A 19,397-nucleotide genomic window follows, 5' to 3' on the forward strand; every position below is an offset into this window, starting at 1 on the left:
TTCTATTTCTGCACTGGACAATCTTTACCATTGGGTAAAACCTCATGCTTAACAGATTGAGCCATCAATTCAAATGACTCAAAAGGAAGAGGAGAAAGACACATGTAGTCTGTAGTCTTTCCTTGAAATTGTGATAATGAAGATTGTAGAAACCATATTGAGGCTCAAATGCCAGATTGCTTAAAAAATTCCATGTAAAATTTAATAACATAAATGTTTCCAGCATTTCTTGCATCAGGGCTCTCTTAGTGTCTTAGTCATTTTTTCATAGTGCCTTAGGTCAAAATTGTGAACTACTACATGTCAAGCTGAAGGTTTACAATCCTGTGGCATCTTATGAGTTCACTGCAGTGCCCAGTGCACTGTGATACAGTTTGGGAACTGTGAACGTAACATATTTCTTTACCTGATCTGAATAGATATTTGAAACAATAACTTTCCTCCTCTTTTTCATTTTGTATTTAGGCTGGAAACATCCTTCTTTCAGAATTTGGGGGGGGGGGTCGCTATTCTTCCTTTCTGTCTAGACAATATGTGTACAGGTAGTCCTCAACTTACAATAGTTAATTTACAACATCAAAGTTCAAAGTTACAACATCATTGAAAACAGTGACTTATGACCACTTTTCATATCTACAACCATTATAGCATTCCCATGGTCATGTGATCAGTGATCAAAATTCAGGTGCTTGACATCTGATTCATACTTATGACAATGTCCCAGGGTCATGTGATCATGTTTCTGACCTTCTGACAAGCAAAATCAACGAGAAAGCCAGATTCGCTTAACTTAACATGTTACTAACTTAACAACTGCAGCAAAAAAGATAACAAAATGGGGGCAAAACTCACTTAACAAATGACCTACTTAGCAACAAAAACAATGGGCTCAATTGAGGTTGTAAGTTGAAGACTACCTGTACTTGTTTATCTGCAATACTGAGTCTTTTTCCAGTGGGGAAAAAAAAAAACCAGCCTAAGAGAACACACACACTCACCCCCTCAGCTGCATCAATAAAAAGTACCACACCATCAGAAATACGAAGACCTGCTGTGACCTCATCAGAGAAGTTTACATGACCTTTAAGAATTAAAAAAAAACAAAAAACACAAATAAAAAATGACAAATCAGTATATTTTTCCCCTTAGGAATTAAGATTAATTAGAACATGAGAAATCAGTCTATTGTGCTTCAAGCATTTGAACATTACAAGTCAAAGGCATTTTTTACATCCAATGGGGCAATAGAGAATATTGCCGATATCAAAATATTCTTAAAAAGTATTTGCTGATTTTCAGTGTCCGGATTTCTTGTTTCCATGAATCAGTAAATCTTGAAAAGGACTCGGCTTGAACTTGTAGAAAGAAAATTTGTAGCTCTGTGATAGAATGCCTGCAGACTTTATATAATATGAGTAAAATATAGAATATAACCAATAATATCCCTAAGTTGGCTTAGGGAAAAAGAAACTAGCCTTTAAAAAATGCCACTATTTTAAGGAATCAATCCTTAAAATTAATGCAAGCCTCAAAGTATTAGCACCATTTTCTTTATGCTGGCCCGAAAGCCTGAAAAATTATCACATTGTACGATCATGTGAAATCCAAACATTTGTTCTAAATCAATTTTAAAAGATGTTAAAATTTTAACATCTATATGAAGCTACTAAGTGACATCATCCAATAGCCTGATGAAGTATCATCAATATGTTGATGGCATCCAATTTTATATTGCCACCAAGCGGTATGGGAGACTATCAACGTCCTGTCCCAGTGCTTGGAGTCTTAAAGGATCTGGAGGGGACTAAAAGTTGAACTTTAATTAGCTGGATTTACTAGTTTATATAAAGAGGTTCTCTCTCAATGCCAATGTATCTCTGGATGGGTAGGCATTACCCTAGCCTAGAAATATCAAGTCCATTTGAGGAGGATTGGCAGGAGATGGAGTCAAAAGAAGAATCAACTTAGAATCTCTATATAGCAATACAATATAGCAGTACTAATGTTAGTTGAGTAGTCTTCTGCATAGACATGGCTAATAATAAATTACTTTTAATACAGGTTTAATTGGAACTTCACGTTTGGTCCTGATCTTTTGTTCCTGATATTCGTCATTTGGTGGGCCTCCTGGACTTATTACCTATACTAGGACAGCCGCTGGAGACCATAGCTATGGAGGCCTTTACCTGGCTTTGGATAGTGCAAAAGCAGTGAACCCATTTGAGGATCTAGTCATTACTATCTGATTGAAGTACTGCAATGTGCATTACATGGGATTGCCCTTGGAAAAAAATTTGGAATCTGCAACTGGTTCAGCAGGCAACAGTCTGCATTCTTATAAATACCTGACACTGGCGCTTTGTAACACAAATTCTGCAACTGATTATGTTTCTGAGTGTAAATTAATATGCTGATATTGCCCTATAAAGACATTTAAGGCATGCCCTAGCTCTGTATATCTACAGGACTGCCTTCTCCCAATTGTATCGGCCAAGCCTTGCAGATCTTGCAGGAAACAGTGAAGAATGCCAATACTAACAACACTACTTTTTTGTAACAGCAATTTTTGTAATTGCTTTGGTCTGGCCTCCTACTAGATATCGATCTCACCTTCTTCTTAATATCAATTTTAGAAAACAATTAAAAATCAAATTATTTCAGAAAACATTTTCACAATCTTGTCAATTTAATTTCTTGAGCTACTTATAACACTGTACTCATTTATTTATTGTAATTTATGTGTTTTCTATACAGATGTCAATTGTCATTTCACTGTATTCACTATAGCCCACTAAGACTTGTTTGAACATGGCTGATAGGAAACCAGTAATTAAATAAATAAATACAGAACTTCAAGAGATGCAGATGTCAAGAACTGCATGTCATTAAGTATAAAAAATTGAGGTTGTCGTTTGCCTTATACAAATGTACCATTTTAAGATTCTCTTTTTAAATATAGTAGGGTAAAAACTTATTAGGCCAAATTTATGCTGTTTTCTAGGTCTCGATGATTCAACTTACCAGGTGTATCCATGATATTGAAGAGAAATGATTTGCCCTTGGTGTCAGGGAGGACAATGGTCACTGGGGTGCTTTTAATCCCAACACCCCTCTGAAATAAAAACAAGATCATGATAGGGGTGAAAATAACTCTTTAATCTGAAACTGAGGATCACAAATTTGGGACAGATGGAAGGAACCAGCACAATTCTATACATTTTTAGGAATACGGCACTGGACATAAAATTAGATATCTGTTGTATAATATTTGACAACATGAAAACCCTTGAGCACCAAGGTAGATAATATTATGAGAACTTGGAACCTTTCTTTTATATTTTGTATTACAGATAAGAATGACAACAAAACTCTCAGAATTGCCTTATATTTAACCATTCCAGGTCAGATCAGGTTCCCTTTTCCTAAGAAAAACCAACATAAAAGTAAAGAAAAGAACAATCAAAATAATGTTGAATTATAGCATCTTCCTTCCTGGAAAAGCTAAACATTTTAAATTTTTAAATTTAAGGAAAAATGGAAAGCAGAAGAGAAAAACATGTATACATGGAAAGGGAGAAAAGGAAGATGTTTACTTGTAGAACTCATTATCAGGAGGTTCTGTTGAGATAAATGGAACTGCTTCCTTATGCAATATTTACATTAAAAAAATATTAAATGTGGATTGGGATAGGGAACTTGAAGAATATTGCTGAAGCAAAATTTCCAACAGCCTTTGTTTGCATAGCTATACCAGCTAGGATTATTGGGAATTATATTCTAATAACAACTGGAGACCTACTTGTTCCCTATTCCATAAATTAAGTTTTAAGATTTAACAGCAGTAAGGGTTTTTCTAAAGTTACAGGGATAACCCGATAGGTCATTACAAAAGAAATTTTGAATAAAACTGACATCCTGTCTGAGATAACAGGCTCTTTTTTTTATATGTGCCAGAATTGAAATAAAACTTACTGTTGTCTGGGTATATAGTTTTTAATACCTCAAAACATAGTAGGAATATAATGAAACAGTTAAAGACACTATGCAAGATGAAAAGAATCGTGGATACAAAACTCCCCAAAGGCCATAATCAGTATGTATACCTAAATATACTTACCTCTTGCTCAGTGAATAGAATGTCTGTATAGCAAAGCTGAGAAAAAACAGAAATAGCATCATGAGACTAGATTAACTGAGGCAGAATAATTTTATCCAGACATCTTAGTAGTAATGAATATTGCTTCCTTTACATTTGTTTTTCCAATCTATCTTTAATAAGCCACATAAGTCTCAGCTACCTCTGTTGTTATTTTTTTATTATTATTCTTTAGATTTAGAATAGAATAGAATGAGTTGGAAGGGATCTTGGAGGTTTTTTAGTCCAGAGGTCTCCAACTGGCAGGCCGCAGGCTACTGGTGATCCGCAAGAAAATTCTGGTGAACCATGAGAAATTTTTTGCATTTCTTATATTGCACTAAAAAAATCAGGGCTCTTCAAACTACAGTTCCTGGGCCTGATATGGTCCATGGAAGCAATTAATTTGCTTTACTTTGCTGAGTGTTAACACGAGGCTGTGCCGCCCGCATCACCCCGCCCACCTGCTAGCTCCCACACTTGGGCCAAGCACAAACCTTATCTTGAGTAGAGTGGTGCGAGCCATGCGAGCTGGAACTGGAAAGTAAGAACAACAGCGGGGGAGAGAAATCCTCCCCGGACTCGCACCACTCAGCCCAACAGTTGCCTGGGGTGGGGGGAGCTCAGCTGCCTTTCGGGCCTGCCTCTTGGCTTCTACGAAGCTTTCTTGCCTCTCGAGAAGCGTTCACTAAAGCGGTGCGGGAAACTTCTCCCTAGATTTGCCATGCATTGCAGCTAAATCAGCTCCCTTCAAATTCACCTCTTGAAGAGCACTCACTAAAGTGGTATGGGAAACTTTGGCTGGGCTCCTCGAGAGACAAGACTGACTTCGGGTGCTTCCCGGATACTGGAAAGAAGCAGCCTGAGTCACTTTCGGCTCTCGAGGAACCTGGCCAAAGTTTCCCGCATCGCTTTAGCAAGCGCTCGAGAGGCGAGTTTGAAAGGGGCTGATTTAGCTGCAATGCACAGCAAAGCCAGGGAGAAGTTTATGATTTTGTTATAATTAAATAAGCATTTATAATTTTGTTATATTAAATAGGTGCATTTCATATTAATAAAATTGAAGTTCTCATCATTATTTTACAAATGTATTTATCTTTTTAAAAAAATTCATATTGATGGTCTGTGGGATTTAAAATTATGAATTTGGAGTCCTTGAGATCCAAGAGGTTGGGGACCTCTGTTCTAGTCCAACCCCCTGCTTTTCCTCCAAGAGCTTGAAACAGTTTATATGTGGCTCATGTTTTATCTCATTCTAACAGTCTTCTAAACCTCTGCTGTATGAGAGAGAAGGGACCAAAACGACCATTGAATTTCAAGGCAGAGGATAAACCTGAACTTGTGACTCCTGGCACAAAAATCCCAAGAAAACTATCTGGATTATAATGGATTATGTAATTGGAAGACCAATCACTTTTATATGCTTATAGTACCATATATCTACTTCCCATTAAAAAATGAAACAGCATTATGGAACTTACATCCTGGTCGTATCGCTTCCTGATCTCAGGATGTGTCTGTTCGATCAGGCAATCCACAAAACAAGTCTAAAGGCATTAGAAAAGAAAAAAGAAATAATGCACAAATTAGTTAAGATACACAGTCTAAGAAATATAAAGATGTGGTTCTTTTAGCTCTTTTTACAATTAGAAAAAAGATGGCTCATGTTCTGAGATAAGAACTAAATAACATGGGAGTGGGGGGTGTTAGAAAAGTCAAGTTGTTATTGGGACTATCATTTTCAACTTTCTGTCTGTTTCTCTCTCTCACAGACACATACTCTTTTCCACATATTTCAGAGGTATATTATACATTAAAACCTATTAAAATCTCTTCAGATTTTTCTATTTAAACATACTGTGTATGCTACTAATGTTAAATCCTAGAATTATAAGAGATAGAAGGAGGTATTTAGACCATCAAGTTCAACAGTAGAAGAGGCCAGTTTGAAGAATCTTTATTGGTCCATCTGACTAATAAAAAGGAGCTTTTTCTTAGTATATAGTTCCTGTTTTTACTAAAAAAATGTTCAAAATATTCAAAATGTTTTGAAAAGCACCATTAAATATTTATTACATTATTCAAAAACATATTCAGTTAAAATTAATTTAAAACTTGAGACACCAGATTTAACTCTATGATTAATAAAGTTTAGAATAATTTCACAGATTCTTTATTATCACATTTATTCATTTATTAAATAAACAAGCCATCCCTATGAATTTTAATTGATGCTCGCCTTGCCATGGTGTAGGTGTCCACAAAGTGTAACATTCCGGATCAGTTCTGAGTTGTCCATCAAATCTGCAAGAAAACTACGAGAAAGAGATCAAAGAGAGGAAAAAGCTGTTAGTGATGATCACTGCCAAGGAAAATTTCCTTGCAGATGCATTGGTCTCCCACTTTATCCTTGCCAGAAATGGAAATCATTACAGCCTTATCAGTTTTTGAGAATCTATACTTTGCAGTTATGTTTGAATAACTTAAATGAATCTCCCAATACCAGAGTGATAAGGATATATTTTACCAAAATCTCTTCACAAAGTGGAAAAGTTATCTTATTAAAATGTACACAAGAAGATTATTGACTTATTGAACTGAGATGGGAAGAGAACAAGATGAGCAGCTGTATATTTTCTATATCGATATAAATTAAAGTTCAGTGAAATTTATTTGTCTCCAATATTTGTAACTTATAATTCATGTTGATAACATTCTGCATTTCCTCATCTTTCACATTACTGGCCTCTTGCTGTAAACACAGAGAATAGGGAATAAAAATTACTGTAGTGCTGATTGTAACTTCTGCAGCTAAGTTCTGAGATAAATAGGAAATAATTACTATATTTTTCGGACTACAAGATGCATTTCCCCCCCAAAAAAGTGGGTGGAAATGTCTGTGTGTCTTATAGAGCGAATACATGCCTGTTTTTGGCCTTCCAAACCCTCTGTGGGTCCCGTTTTTGCCTTCCCCGGTGTCCAGAAGCACTCAGCAAGCCAAAAATGGGCCTGGAGGCCTCCACGGGTCCTGGGGCCATTATTGCCTTGCAGAGTGCTTCTAGACGCCAGGAAGGGCAAAAATGGGACCCATAGAGGGTTTGGGAGGCCAAAAACAGGCCCGTTTTTGGCCTGCAGAGTGCTTCTGGATGTGTAGAGGCAAAAAACTATTTTTTTTCCTCCTCTAAACTTCGGTGCATCTTAGAGTCTGGTGCATCTCATTGTCCGAAAAATATGGTAGCTTATGACAAAGAACTGCTGAGTGGTAAATGAAAATGAGTATAATACATTTTCATTTACCACTCAGCAGTTCTTTGTCATAAGCTACTTATGGGCTGACCATAATCCCATTCAAATTAAATGGAAAGTAAAGAGAAAAATTGGAAGATGGACATTTAACAATACCATACTAAGAGATAAAGAATATATTAAAATGATAAAGAAAGAATTGAACGTATTTTTTAAAATAAACAAAAGAGAACATACCTCCCTACAGAATCTTTGGGATACAACCAAAGCCTATGTGAGAGGTCTAACTATTGCTTACAATATTAAAAAGAACAAAGAAAAAAGACAGCAACAAAACGTATGGAGGGACAAACTGAAAGATTTGGAAACAAGTAGACAAAAAGGACCCGAACAATTCAAACATTAAGAAATAGGTCTGGTAAAACATAAGATAAATATAAATGTACAGGAAGATCTGGCCCGAAAAACTAAATTATCAAAACAAAATTATTTTGAAAATGCAAATAAACCGGGGAGGTGGTTAGCCCATAAAATTAAAAAAGAACAAGAAAAGAGAACGATTGTAGCTCTCCAAGATCAGGAAGGGAAATTATGCACGCAGACCCAAGAAAAGAAAGAAATTGCTAAGGAGTTTTTTATGAAATTGTATAAACAGGAAGAAATACCAGAAGAATCTATTGATCGATATTTGAATGAACTTACCCGAAGTTACTGAAGAGAAACAAAATTTGAATAATAAAATATCTATAGAAGAAATTAGGAAGGCAATCGGAACACAAGAAGCAAACAAGACCCCTGGCCCAGATGGAATTCCTTCGAAATTCTATAAGGAATTCCAAGAAACAATAGAGGAGATATTGGTGGACTTATACAATGAAGCCTTGAAGAATGCTAACATGCCTAAATCATGGATGGAAGCATATATTACCCTTATTTATAAAGAACAATCAGACCCACAAAAAATTCAAAACTATAGACCAATATCACTTTTAAATGTAGATTACAAAATAATGGCCACAATATTGGCGGAAAGATTAAAGAGAGTATTAAGTAGAATTATCCACACTGATCAGAATGGCTTCCTCCCCCATAGGCAAATAAAAAAAATACAAGAACCATTATGGATATATTAGAATATTATGAAGTATACTTAACCAAGACAATGGCATTGATATTTTTAGACGCCCAGAAGGCATTTGACAACCTGAATTGGAACTTTCTTATTAAACAACTGATAGGCATGAAATTTGGTGAAAATTTTATAGGATTCATTAAGACAATTTATAACATGCAAACTGCACAAATATTAATAAATGGGGAAAATACAGGTACCATAAAGATAAATAAAGGAGTAAGACAAGGCTACCCCCTAGCTCCTCTACTGTATACTGGCAAAAGAGACTCTTTTAGTACAAATTAGGCAAAACCAAGAGATTACAGGACTAAAAATTAAAAAAGAGGAATATAAACTCCAGGCATTCGCAGATGATATGGGATTTACATTAGAAGAACCCTTAGAAGCGAGCCCTATACTACTAAGAGAAATAGAAGAATACGGAAAGGTAGCAGGGTTAAAAATTAACAAAGAAAAAACAAAAGTGTTAACAAAAAACTGTACAAAGGAGCAGAAGGAAGAACTAGCAAATAAATTAGGTATGCAGGTGGTAAATTAAGTAAAATACCTAGGGATCTGGTTGACTGCTAGATGTTCGTCGATTAAAAAAGATAACCATGATAAGTTAATAACGCAAATAGTTAAAGATTTAGATAATTGGGTCAAATTGCAGTTATTGCTATTGGGACGTATTTCGATAGTAAAAATGAATATTTTGCCAAAACTGTTGTTCTTGTTTCAAACAGTGCCAGTCAAGTTGGAAAATATTTTTTTTGTAGAATTAAACAAATGTATATCTAAATTTATATGGCAGAGGAAAAAACCCAGAGTGAAATTTAAATTATTACAGGATGCCAAGAAAAAAGGAGGATTTGGCCTTCCAGATTTTGAATTATATTATGATGCCACTATAGTAAACTGGCTTAAGGATTGGGTTAAATTAGAAAATAGAAGGTTATTAGTAAAAGAGGATTTTGATCTCCAACTTGGCTGGCACGCCTTCATGTGGGATGGAAAATCTAAACAACATTCATATTTCCAAAGGCACCATGTAAGAAACCTATTGTTTAATATCTGGGGAAAGATTAAAAAAAAAAACCATTACCCAAAGGTTCCATTGTGGATATCTACACTAGAAGCAGTTACACATCCAAATGTATTGGATTATGAAAATATTGTTAGGTATAAAGATTTATTATATGACACTGGAGAGCTTAAATATAGGAAGCAAATACAAATTCAAGGAAAAGAGATAGCATGGTGGCTCTTTGCACAAATACAAACCCATTATAAAAAAGATAGAGAACAATTTGGCTTTAATATGACTCCACAAGAATTAGATAAAATATGGCTAGGAGAGGAAAAGAAAACAATTAGTAAAACATATAAATATCTTTTGGACTACAAATTAAAAGAAGAAAGTTACAGAATTTATGATAATTTGGGCTAAAAACGTGGGTCATAGTATTGAATTAGATAAGTGGGAACACATTTGGCAAACAAATTGCAAATTAACTATGGCAGTCTCGTATAAAGAAAACTTATATAAAATGGTTCATCGCTGGCACCTACTTCCTGCGAGACTGGCTAAGATATTCCCCCACCCAATTGTTGGAAATGTAACTACGCACAAGGAACATATTTTCATATGTGGTGGACTTGCCCATGTGCTCAGAAATTTTGGAGAAATATTAGAAATTGGATTTTAAATATAACAAAACAGAATTTAAAACTTGAACCCGAAAACTTTTTGCTAAGTATGATAGATTCAAACACAGAGAAAAAATATCAATATTTAATTTTGCATATCATAACTGCGGCTAGAATAACCTACGCACAAAACTGCAAACTGTCTTCCATTCCTTCAGAGGATATGGTAATTAAAAAAAATACATGAATGCGCCGAGATGGATAGCCTAACCAAAGAGTTCAATAAACAAGATAGTGACTACTATGAAATATGGAACATTTGGTATGAGTGGTTAAAGAAAAGGTAATATTTGATATTTGGATAAGTTATGGAAATGACAGAAGACATGCATTTAATCACAAACTATATCGAGAAATTAAAACATTAAAAGAACGAAGGAGTTATGGTAACAAGGCAGATCACGTCAATGATAAAGATAAAGAAAAAAAAATTAACCATTGCTCAATATATGCTGTAAAATCTATGTGTGTGTGTGTGTGTGTGTGTGTGTGTGTGTGTGTGTATTTTGATTTGTCTGTTTTAAATGTATGTCAAATAAATGTTTTTTCTAGAATAAAATTAATAAAAATTAAAAAAGAAAATTAGTATAATACAAATGTATGACTGCAAGGGTGATTACATAAAAATAGATTAAGGGTTTGATGCTTAGAAGAGTAGTGCAGAAACACAAGCGTTATAATATGAGCTAAGGCATCTTTAATCAAACTTGCACATTTCATATAAGTTGGACTACATATTTCAGACCATAATACAAATTAAGATGAATACTTAACAACTAAAAGTTTTAGTGGCCAATTTGTGAAGAAGTTATGAAAGAAAAGAACACAGAGAAGCAAAAACAGTAAAAAGGTTTGGAGGGAAAAGAAGAGGAAAAACCAATAAATCCAAAGTTCTACTCACTCCATTTCATATACAGTAACTGGCAATGTTTGCTCCATCAGGGAAAATTTCTTGGTCTTCACTGGTTTAATAATAGGTTCTGTAGGAAAAGAAAGCATTGAAATAATAATGTCTAACAGGAAAACAAGGCATTTCTAAATCAGTGATCAATGGGAACAGATTTAAAAATACATGTCACAAATCTTAAACTGAATTCCATGGATTTCTAATTTATGCATGACAAGTAAAAAGAGATTTGTTTATTTTTGTTTAAAAAGAGGCTGGGAATATTTCCCAAGTATCAAACAGTGAATGTAACTAATAGCACATGAGACAGAATATACTAGTCTTAGTTCTCACTGATGTATAACATCTGGCCTAAAATACAGCATGGCAAATCAGTGTCTAAAAGAATAAATATAAAACAGATCTCCTCATAAGGGTTAATACAATAACCTTTCTCCATGATATCTAGTTTTATATATGGTAGTTTCATACACTTTTTTAGCCCAGGAAAATTTATCTAGCAGCTCTATTTATATCTCTTTAGCATCAGTAGATTTTTTAAATTATATTTTTCTTTTAAAAAACTCAGTGTATTTTAACATTCCTTGAAGAAACAAAAGTTGTTCTTTTATATCAGTTCTTTTTAAAATTGAAATTGAGCTATTTTTGAGATATGAAGATACAGATACAGTAAATTAAATATACAGTAAATGAAATATATCAGTGGCAATTAGGCAGTTCCTATCAGTAGATTTAACATTTAACAGAATGATTAGACCTATCTTATTTTCTAGCCCTGAAAGATGGTATGTGCTAAATATCTGATAATACACTCTACAAATATTTTTCTGGGACTGCATTGTAGATACATTTCAAATAGGAAAGTATCTTTATTTACCAGATATGCTGTCTATCTTTTCTATCCTGGTTACTGTCTGATCATGTTAATACAATTTTCCCTAAACTTAATTTTAAGATACGTGGACTTCAACTCCCAGGATTCCCTCAGCCAACCATGTTAATTGGAACAGCCTTTCCCAACCTTTTGACAATGGGATATGAAACGTTACAACTGTGAGAACCATTCTGGGGTAGTGGCTAAAGTGCTGAGCTAGAAACCGAGAGACTATATGTTGTCACAGGCATGAAGCCATTGGTGACTTTGCACTAGTCACTCTTTTTTAGCTGAACAAAATTCACTGGAAAAATAGTAAGTAGCAGCATTAGGCATATATGCTATCTTGACCTGATCAAAAATAACACTAATAAATAAGTAAAATATTATTATTCCCAGGCAAGCCAATTGGATTTACAGCAACTCTACAGTAATACAATAAAACGAAGCTAAGATTTCGAGAATAGTATAGCTGTTGCAAGTTGTGCAACAGAGTCCTTCCATTTAAATTTCTCACCTGTAAGAGGCTGTGTGTCTTCTTCCTGCACTATAGTTTCTACTTCAGGACCATATACTTCCTCAGCTGTTGGATAATATTTTTTATCCTCATGCAACACTACATCCATCCCAGGGTGGTCTTCATCATGGTCTCCCATATCATCGTCGTCGTCGTCATCATCAGGCTGAAACCAAAATAAATTGTTCTCAGCCAACTGTTAGTAATAGAGTTCTACTTACAGAATTTAGGGCTGGTATCTATATTCAGTTATAACTTGCAAACATATGTGCATATTGGATAGTTTGTAAAATGCTGCCAAACAAGGAAGTACTTTCTCAGCGGTATGTAGCAGCCTCTCTTAAAATTAAGGCTCACACTGCTTTCAAGAGCAAGATTAACATCTTAATCTTTAATCTGTTCATTATAGAAACTGAATTACAGAAGCATGTAAAAAACTAAAGAATGAATATTGAGCATGAATATTGTTTGTAGCAGAAGCATGAAATCAGTACCTCATCAAGATCTTTTGATTCACGACCCATTTCATCATCATCATCATCAGAATCAAGCTCTGGACCAATATAATTTCCAAATTCATCATACAGGTCTGTATCCATGTTGCTGGGTCTTGAATATAAAAATAAATAATTAAAATAGAGCTAGTTTGTATTCTGAAAGTATCACTTTAATATTTGATTGCTTTGCTAGTTATTTAATGTGGCTTACTCTTGCTTGCAAGATTCATATTGGGATACTTTTCAATGTATTATCTTAACACCTTAGTTTTATTACAAACTTGATACTTTATCAGCATTTAATACTATTCTAAATAGCTTATTCCTTGTTTTAGTTTCACATTTTATTTTCAGTTTCACATTTTATTTTCAGTTTCACAGCTATGAGCTACCAATTCATTAGTTTTCTGCCAGTATTAATCCAAGAGCTGTTTTTTATTCATCAACCTTCCACTATTCTCCCTAGTTTTAATTATCAGGTATAACTTCTCCAACTCCTTTTTAGCCACAGTTGTCTTCATTTCACAGCATTCACCTTATCTAGAATAAGAACAATTATTCTTACAAAATTCATTGTTCTAATTCAACAGCAACTTTTTCAGAATTGCCAGTCACAACTTCCAGTTTTAGAATATGATAGCTTTCTGTTACAGGTTAAAAAAAAGAAAAAGCAACAAAAACAGCACCTTATCAGAAATGCACTTTGTAGTTGTAGCTTTATTTTCCACAAACCTAGTCTATCTGAATGCAAGCATATGGTTTTACTGTTGAGTGCTTTTTGCTTCACAGGAAGATTATGTATATACTAGCTCCATACCCGTGCTTCACTATGAAACTATGTGGATGGGCTTAGTTTTGGGGGAGGAAAATAAGGGAGAAAAAATTCTGCCTCTGCCTACCAGCATCCATCGGTATTCATCTGGTCCTGTCAGTGTGTGAGAGTTGAGGGCTGTTCGGAAAGTGAAACAGTATTTGCTGTGTGAGCAAGGAGATAGCAAGGAGCCTGGGCATGGCTTAGCTCAACTGTTCTGTACTAAAGCTGCTTGCTGCTGCGAAACTAAAACTGAAACTCCTCTCCTCTGCTTGTGTTTTGCATTTGGAACAGATTTCTTTTCAGGTGGGGAGGGGGAGTGGAATTCCTTAGCATCAGACCTTGTTAATAATAATATACAAAATACTAATGCTCTGATGGTCATTTCGAAAAATCCTTTCTTAGTGAGCACCTAGAAGTCAAGAGGAACATATGTGCCAAATTTCAAGTTTGTAGGCTTTATGGTTCTGGATATTTTGTGATGATGCGTGAGTGGTATTTCGCTTATATATAGATTAATCTCTTTCATACTGCAATTAATGAAGACAGGCATGTATATGTTTCAATAAAATATTGTAAAAGACGTGTAGACACTTATTCTCTACAATTTGAAAGCGCAAAATCTTTTTAAAATGCCTAAATCTATCTTCCCATTAGCTTCCATGGGTAGGGTTCTCCCAAATATCTACCCGTTGCCATATCCGTTCATTCGAATTCCAGCACGGTCTGTATAAAGCGCGTATTTTAAGTCTACTGAGAGATATTATGCAATCTAACGGCCGTTTATTTGGTTTTAAAAATAAGCATTTTTTAAAAAAAATATCGTAAGGCTTTATAAGAAATAGCAACGCACGCGTGCACTTTACCTTTTTTTTGTTCTCCTTCTCAAGAAGCGCGCGTTGCTCGAGACGTTTCCCTTGCCGGCGCACGACGCGACGGTGGCAAGAAAAGTCCCTTCAATTTCCTCCGGATAAAGTTGTCCATTTAGCAGCCTGATTTATTTTCCACATTTTTGCCCTCTTTTTGATGCTGGAGAGTGAGAGAGATTTAGAGATGCGATTTCCATTCTTTTCAGGCCGTTTCAGCAAAATTTGAAATTTTTCATAAGCATTGATTGTGATCAGGCGTTTATTATAGACTGCCCCGATCGCTATAGATCCACCTCTCCATCTCGTTTCCATAATTGCTTTGGAAACCGAACCGACGCTTAATTGCTTTTGAAAGTGGAGGCTTAGGTGGGGGAAAAAAATCGAACTACGTTCCCACAAACATAGAAAAATCTTTCATTCCTTCTATTTGGTAACGGTCAGGTTGGCGAGATAAATCGAGAACGGTATTTGGGGTAGTGGGTATGCATGGGATAGTAAAATAAAACATAAATCTGTAGAATCCGTCGCCACTGAATGTGGAGTGGCCAAAAGATTTATTAATTCGGTCTGACGTGTTTACTGTTTTATGGGAAAGTTTCTGATTATGTTCTTGCCTACTTAGTATTTTATAGTGAAGTACTTCAATAGCAAATTCCTTATATGTCAGAATCTACTTGCAAGGATGTAGTGGTTGAATTGACTCTTAAAATTATATCTTTCAGTCTATTTTTACTAATTTTGCTGAATAAATTCATGAAACACAGAATAACGAGGATGGAGTTGTATTACATACATTAGACCAAAGGTCTCCAAACTTGGCAACTTTAAGACTTGTGGACTTCAACTCCCAGTTGAAGGGAGTTGAAGTCCACAAGTCTTAAAATTGCCAAGTTTGGAGACCGCTGTATTAGAGAAAATAAAATGCAATCACTGCAACATTTTATTTCATTTATTTTCACATCACCATGTTGGAGAATGATTCTTTTCACAGTTAGAAAAACAGTAGCAAATCAACAACAAAACCCCAGAATGGAGCCAGTTTTGAAAATCTGAACAGCCAGCAGGCATCAGAAGAATTTCATGCTAAACAATGAAGAGGATTGTTCAGTATTGATTTAGCACATGATCCCATTATAGCTTATTCACCAAATATTGATTTAACGACATGATTGACTTGGATGGCTGACTCCAGATACTGGAGTTTATGGTTATGATCTAAAAATGAAGTACCAATAGCTCAGGGCAAGGGTTTTGTTCTGTTTACTGCTATATTTGTAAATAAAATGAGTATTACAAAGTTTTTGGTACTCTATATTAATGAAAACTGAAACATTTTAACATTGGGAAAATTGGACAAAATGTGTGTTTGGGATAGTCATAAGAAGCTGATCGTTTTTTATTATACAATTATTTGAGAGAAAAACCTACTTTTTCAAATTAAATAATGTATTGGTTAGCTGTGCTGTTTTTAGGTTCCCAAAGTGAAAGGCATGATAGATTTCCATGCTTTGGAGAAAGAGCTGGAAGAAGCTATTGCCACAGATGAGAAATACCAGAGAGAAAATGAGGCTAAATTTCGAGCGGTACATCAGAAAGTATCATCTTATGAAGAATTCAGGTTTCTTGATTTTCAGATTCCTTTATTGATTTGATGCAGAATGTGAATAAAAACATTTATTTATCCATGACGGCAATTTCCTTTGAATTTAGCACACTTATTAAACAAATAATAATGAAATAAATAATACATATAAGTTTTGTAAGTCTAGTTATTTTTAAAATCGGAACTTTTCTTTATTTTCGTACTGTGATTTTTGAGCTGCCTTCCCAACTGTTCTATTGGTGCTGAAAAATGTTTTCATTTATTTTATAGTAGCCTATTTGGTCTGTTAACACTGGAGAGTAATAATTGTCTCATAATATTAGTAGTTCTTTAATGTTTATTTCATTGCATGTAGAACAGTGAATGATATATTTACACACTGAATAACAACTTAAATGTTAATCACAGAATGTAAACATTAGAAAGCAATCTAGGAGACTTTCTTATCTAGTACTTTTATTTTGTGCAGGAAATGTGCTACAACACTAGAAAAATATTCATTTCTGTGATATAGTGCAGCTTTCATTATCCTCAATTTTAACTTCTGCATTTCTAAGAGAAGGGAGCCAAATAACTTTAACAATTAAATCATTCTTCCTCCTATTATTTTACATAATATATCAGGAAAGAAGCAACAACTGGAGCACATAACACAGAGGCTAAAGTTTGTTTTATGTAATACATAATATATCAGGAAAGAAGCAACAACTGGAGCACATAACACAGAGGCTAAAGTTACTAGTTAAAATTGAAGAAGCAGAGGTGTCCTCTCTAATGCATTTTTTTTCTTACATGTTGCAATATCTATTGTATATTGCATATTATATATTGTAAGTTATCCAAAGTTTTATATGGTAGAGTGGCCTTTCCCATAAACTTAAGGGGCCAGGCAAGATGCATGATATAACTTTCTTATAATTTAAATAATTGGATGAAATGAGATTTTAGTAGCTTTAAACCAAGTTGCTGTTACTAAAATGGTTATCTGAAATGTCTCCAGAATCTTCCTCCATTCTGTCTGCAGAGATATTGTTCTAGCCTCCCATTTGAAACCTCTGGAGAAAAAGGACAAAATGGGAAGTGGCAGAAATGTGTTGTGGAACTCCTGTGCAGTTAAAGCAAAACACAAACAAGAGAGTAAGATAGACTTGCCTCAGGTAAGAGTAATTCTGTCTATGAGCCGAAATGTTTCTCCAAATATTTTTTTTAATTAAATCTGTTTTAATTTTTTATTTTATCTAGGAACTAAAATTAGAAGATTGTTTTTTCCAATATTTGAATAAATCTAACAATGCTATGGAATTATTACTATCCTATTTTATCCTATCCTGTACTGTCCTATCCTAACCATCCTATTCATTTTTCTAGTTTTTATCGTTTTGTTGAAGGATTATACCCAAAAAGCATATCTTTTTTAAGAGATTGTATTCTGCTTTTCTCTTTTTTGATCTCTTCTGATTGCTCATCATTAATTAATATATTGTGGGATTTTTGTTTTTAAAAATCTGTTTCTAGCAGCCCTGTTTAAATTTCACTTTCCATAAAACATTAATTGATATTTTAAAAATGAAAAAAGTTATTAATTGTTGAGTTGGAAAGTACAATAGGTGGTGGGACTATGTCATTTTTTAAAATTATCTAGGAATTAGAACACCTGCCTGAGACTTCTGCAGAGTTCTACAGAGATTGGCGCAGATGTATGAAAAACAATCAGGATCGCTATCTCCTCCTCCTCCAACTTGGATCCCAAAACTTGGGCCGGATCTTCCAAACAGATCTTGCTTTTGGCCTCTTAGGTGAATTTCTAGTGGTGCTGAACCAAAATGCTTGCATCAAAGACTACAATTTTATCTTGGATATCTTGGAGAATTTATCAGGCACCAAACGTTTTGGACTAAACATTGAACTCCTTAGTGAGGCAGAGAAAGAAAACTGCAGGCAGTTATTTGAAAAATTGCAAAAAATAGAAAGTGGCCTTGGCAATTTTTCTGAAATCCAACAGATTCCAAATGAAGATGGTACAGATGCTACTCAAATCTATTGTCAAGCAGGTAAAGGAATTGAAAAAAAAGTGTTAAAACTGATGAACCTTTACCAAATCTCCTTGATCAATTCTTGAGTATATACTAATGACTAAGAATGGAAACATTGTAATATAAAGAAAGGTCTAGGTGTCTATAAGCCTTTTTTAGTATTTATTAGAAAAATAAGAGAATATGAAAAATAGATATATAATCAGAGAGTGCTCACCTCTTGCTTTTTGTCTCTCTTTGTCATTAAAATGTTTTTTGTCATTAAAATGTACGAACTTAAACCATTATCAGTTTAAAATTATGCATTATTTGTTTTTTGAGTACTTTTGTCATACGTCTTACTACACATCTTTCTTGATCTTCTGTTTTAGTTAAATGCTTAGTCCTTGAAGTATCAAAGGGACCTCTGACAACTCAGATGTGGGCATTTTTGAGCATATTTATATAGATATTTTTTTACTAATAGGTAAGCATAGCAAGCCACTCAGCTGAAACAGAGACAAGAACTTTTAATTCAGATTGAAGAACCTAAAAGCAAGTATTAACTATAAATATGCTTTTATTAAGATATTTTGAGAGAATGCATTTTATTCTTTACAGCTACACAGTATCAGTGACAGGGTATGATAGATTGATTGTCGATTTCTAGGTGCTCACCATAGCAATAATCCAGTTAACAGCTAAGAAGCAAACTTTTGAGTAGCCGCAATATTCTGACATATTCCGTTATAGCAAAAATAGTGTTGTATTTCCAGGCTAATATTAACTTGATACTATATTAATTGGGATTTCAACTAGCTTAGTCTTGATAGAGAAAATTTTAAAAACTGTGTTATTCCCAGCAAAGCAATAAAGAAATTTAAGGAAGTTGTTTTGGATCATGGTATTAGATGGTATCAGATGGAACTGTCCTATACCTACAACCTATACAGTACTTTCTAATTAATCTTTATCCTATGTATGCTCTTTCATCCTTCTCATCAGAGGAGCCATATATACCAGAGAGGCCTTGGCAAGTTGAGAGTGCCTATATTTTCATTCATCTTCATTACTTTATTAAATATTAATATGCAGACTCTGT

The 19,397-nt window shown here is 34.3% G+C and overlaps 2 protein-coding genes across 4 annotated transcripts in view; one reads left to right on the forward strand and one right to left on the reverse strand.

Annotated features, from left to right (window-relative positions):
* The window catches only part of EFTUD2 (elongation factor Tu GTP binding domain containing 2), a 36,839-nt gene extending 22,085 nt beyond the window's left edge, over window positions 1-14,754 (reverse strand). Inside the window, exons 1-9 of one of the 2 annotated variants that reach the window (XM_087946171.1) lie at window positions 14,673-14,754; window positions 12,998-13,106; window positions 12,504-12,669; window positions 11,107-11,185; window positions 6,375-6,450; window positions 5,617-5,682; window positions 4,118-4,153; window positions 3,022-3,112; window positions 999-1,081 (exon numbers count right to left, since the gene is read on the reverse strand). In XM_087946171.1, coding sequence (XP_087802297.1) covers window positions 999-1,081; window positions 3,022-3,112; window positions 4,118-4,153; window positions 5,617-5,682; window positions 6,375-6,450; window positions 11,107-11,185; window positions 12,504-12,669; window positions 12,998-13,102 — 702 coding nt within the window. In that variant the 5' untranslated portion in view covers window positions 13,103-13,106; window positions 14,673-14,754. Of the gene's footprint in view, window positions 1-998; window positions 1,082-3,021; window positions 3,113-4,117; window positions 4,154-5,616; window positions 5,683-6,374; window positions 6,451-11,106; window positions 11,186-12,503; window positions 12,670-12,997; window positions 13,113-14,672 lie in introns of both variants that reach the window. The other variant, XM_087946170.1, reaches the window with a different exon arrangement.
* A 116-nt stretch (window positions 14,755-14,870) lies between these two features.
* DNAAF19 (dynein axonemal assembly factor 19) lies at window positions 14,871-19,320 on the forward strand. Of its 2 annotated transcripts, none has more exons than XM_087946172.1 (4): window positions 14,871-15,110; window positions 16,153-16,298; window positions 17,308-17,440; window positions 17,926-19,320. In XM_087946172.1, the coding sequence occupies exons 2-4, from the start codon at window positions 16,171-16,173 to the stop codon at window positions 18,400-18,402; spliced, it is 738 nt and encodes a 245-aa protein (XP_087802298.1). In that variant the 5' UTR covers window positions 14,871-15,110; window positions 16,153-16,170; the 3' UTR covers window positions 18,403-19,320. The 2 variants fall into 2 exon arrangements, with proteins under 2 accessions (XP_087802298.1, XP_026539453.1); XM_026683668.2 differs by having other exon boundaries at window positions 14,873-15,046; window positions 17,926-19,204.
* Window positions 19,321-19,397: the final 77 nt, after the last annotated feature.

This window comes from Notechis scutatus, chromosome Z, assembly GCF_049901735.1.
Source record: "Notechis scutatus isolate UNSWTSFEM ecotype Mainland chromosome Z, rNotScu1.2, whole genome shotgun sequence".
NCBI lineage: Eukaryota > Metazoa > Chordata > Lepidosauria > Squamata > Elapidae > Notechis > Notechis scutatus.

What these genes read in the sequence shown, in the direction of transcription:
- DNAAF19 (XM_087946172.1), top strand. Translation starts at nt 16,171, where the DNA reads ATGATAGATTTCCATGCTTTGGAGAAAGAGCTGGAAGAAGCTATTGCC. An exon ending in TCATCTTATGAAGAATTCAG is followed by an intron (nt 16,299 to 17,307) that starts GTTTCTTGATTT and finishes TTCTGTCTGCAG; the next exon opens with AGATATTGTTCTAGCCTCCC. An exon ending in GTAAGATAGACTTGCCTCAG is followed by an intron (nt 17,441 to 17,925) that starts GTAAGAGTAATT and finishes AAAATTATCTAG; the next exon opens with GAATTAGAACACCTGCCTGA.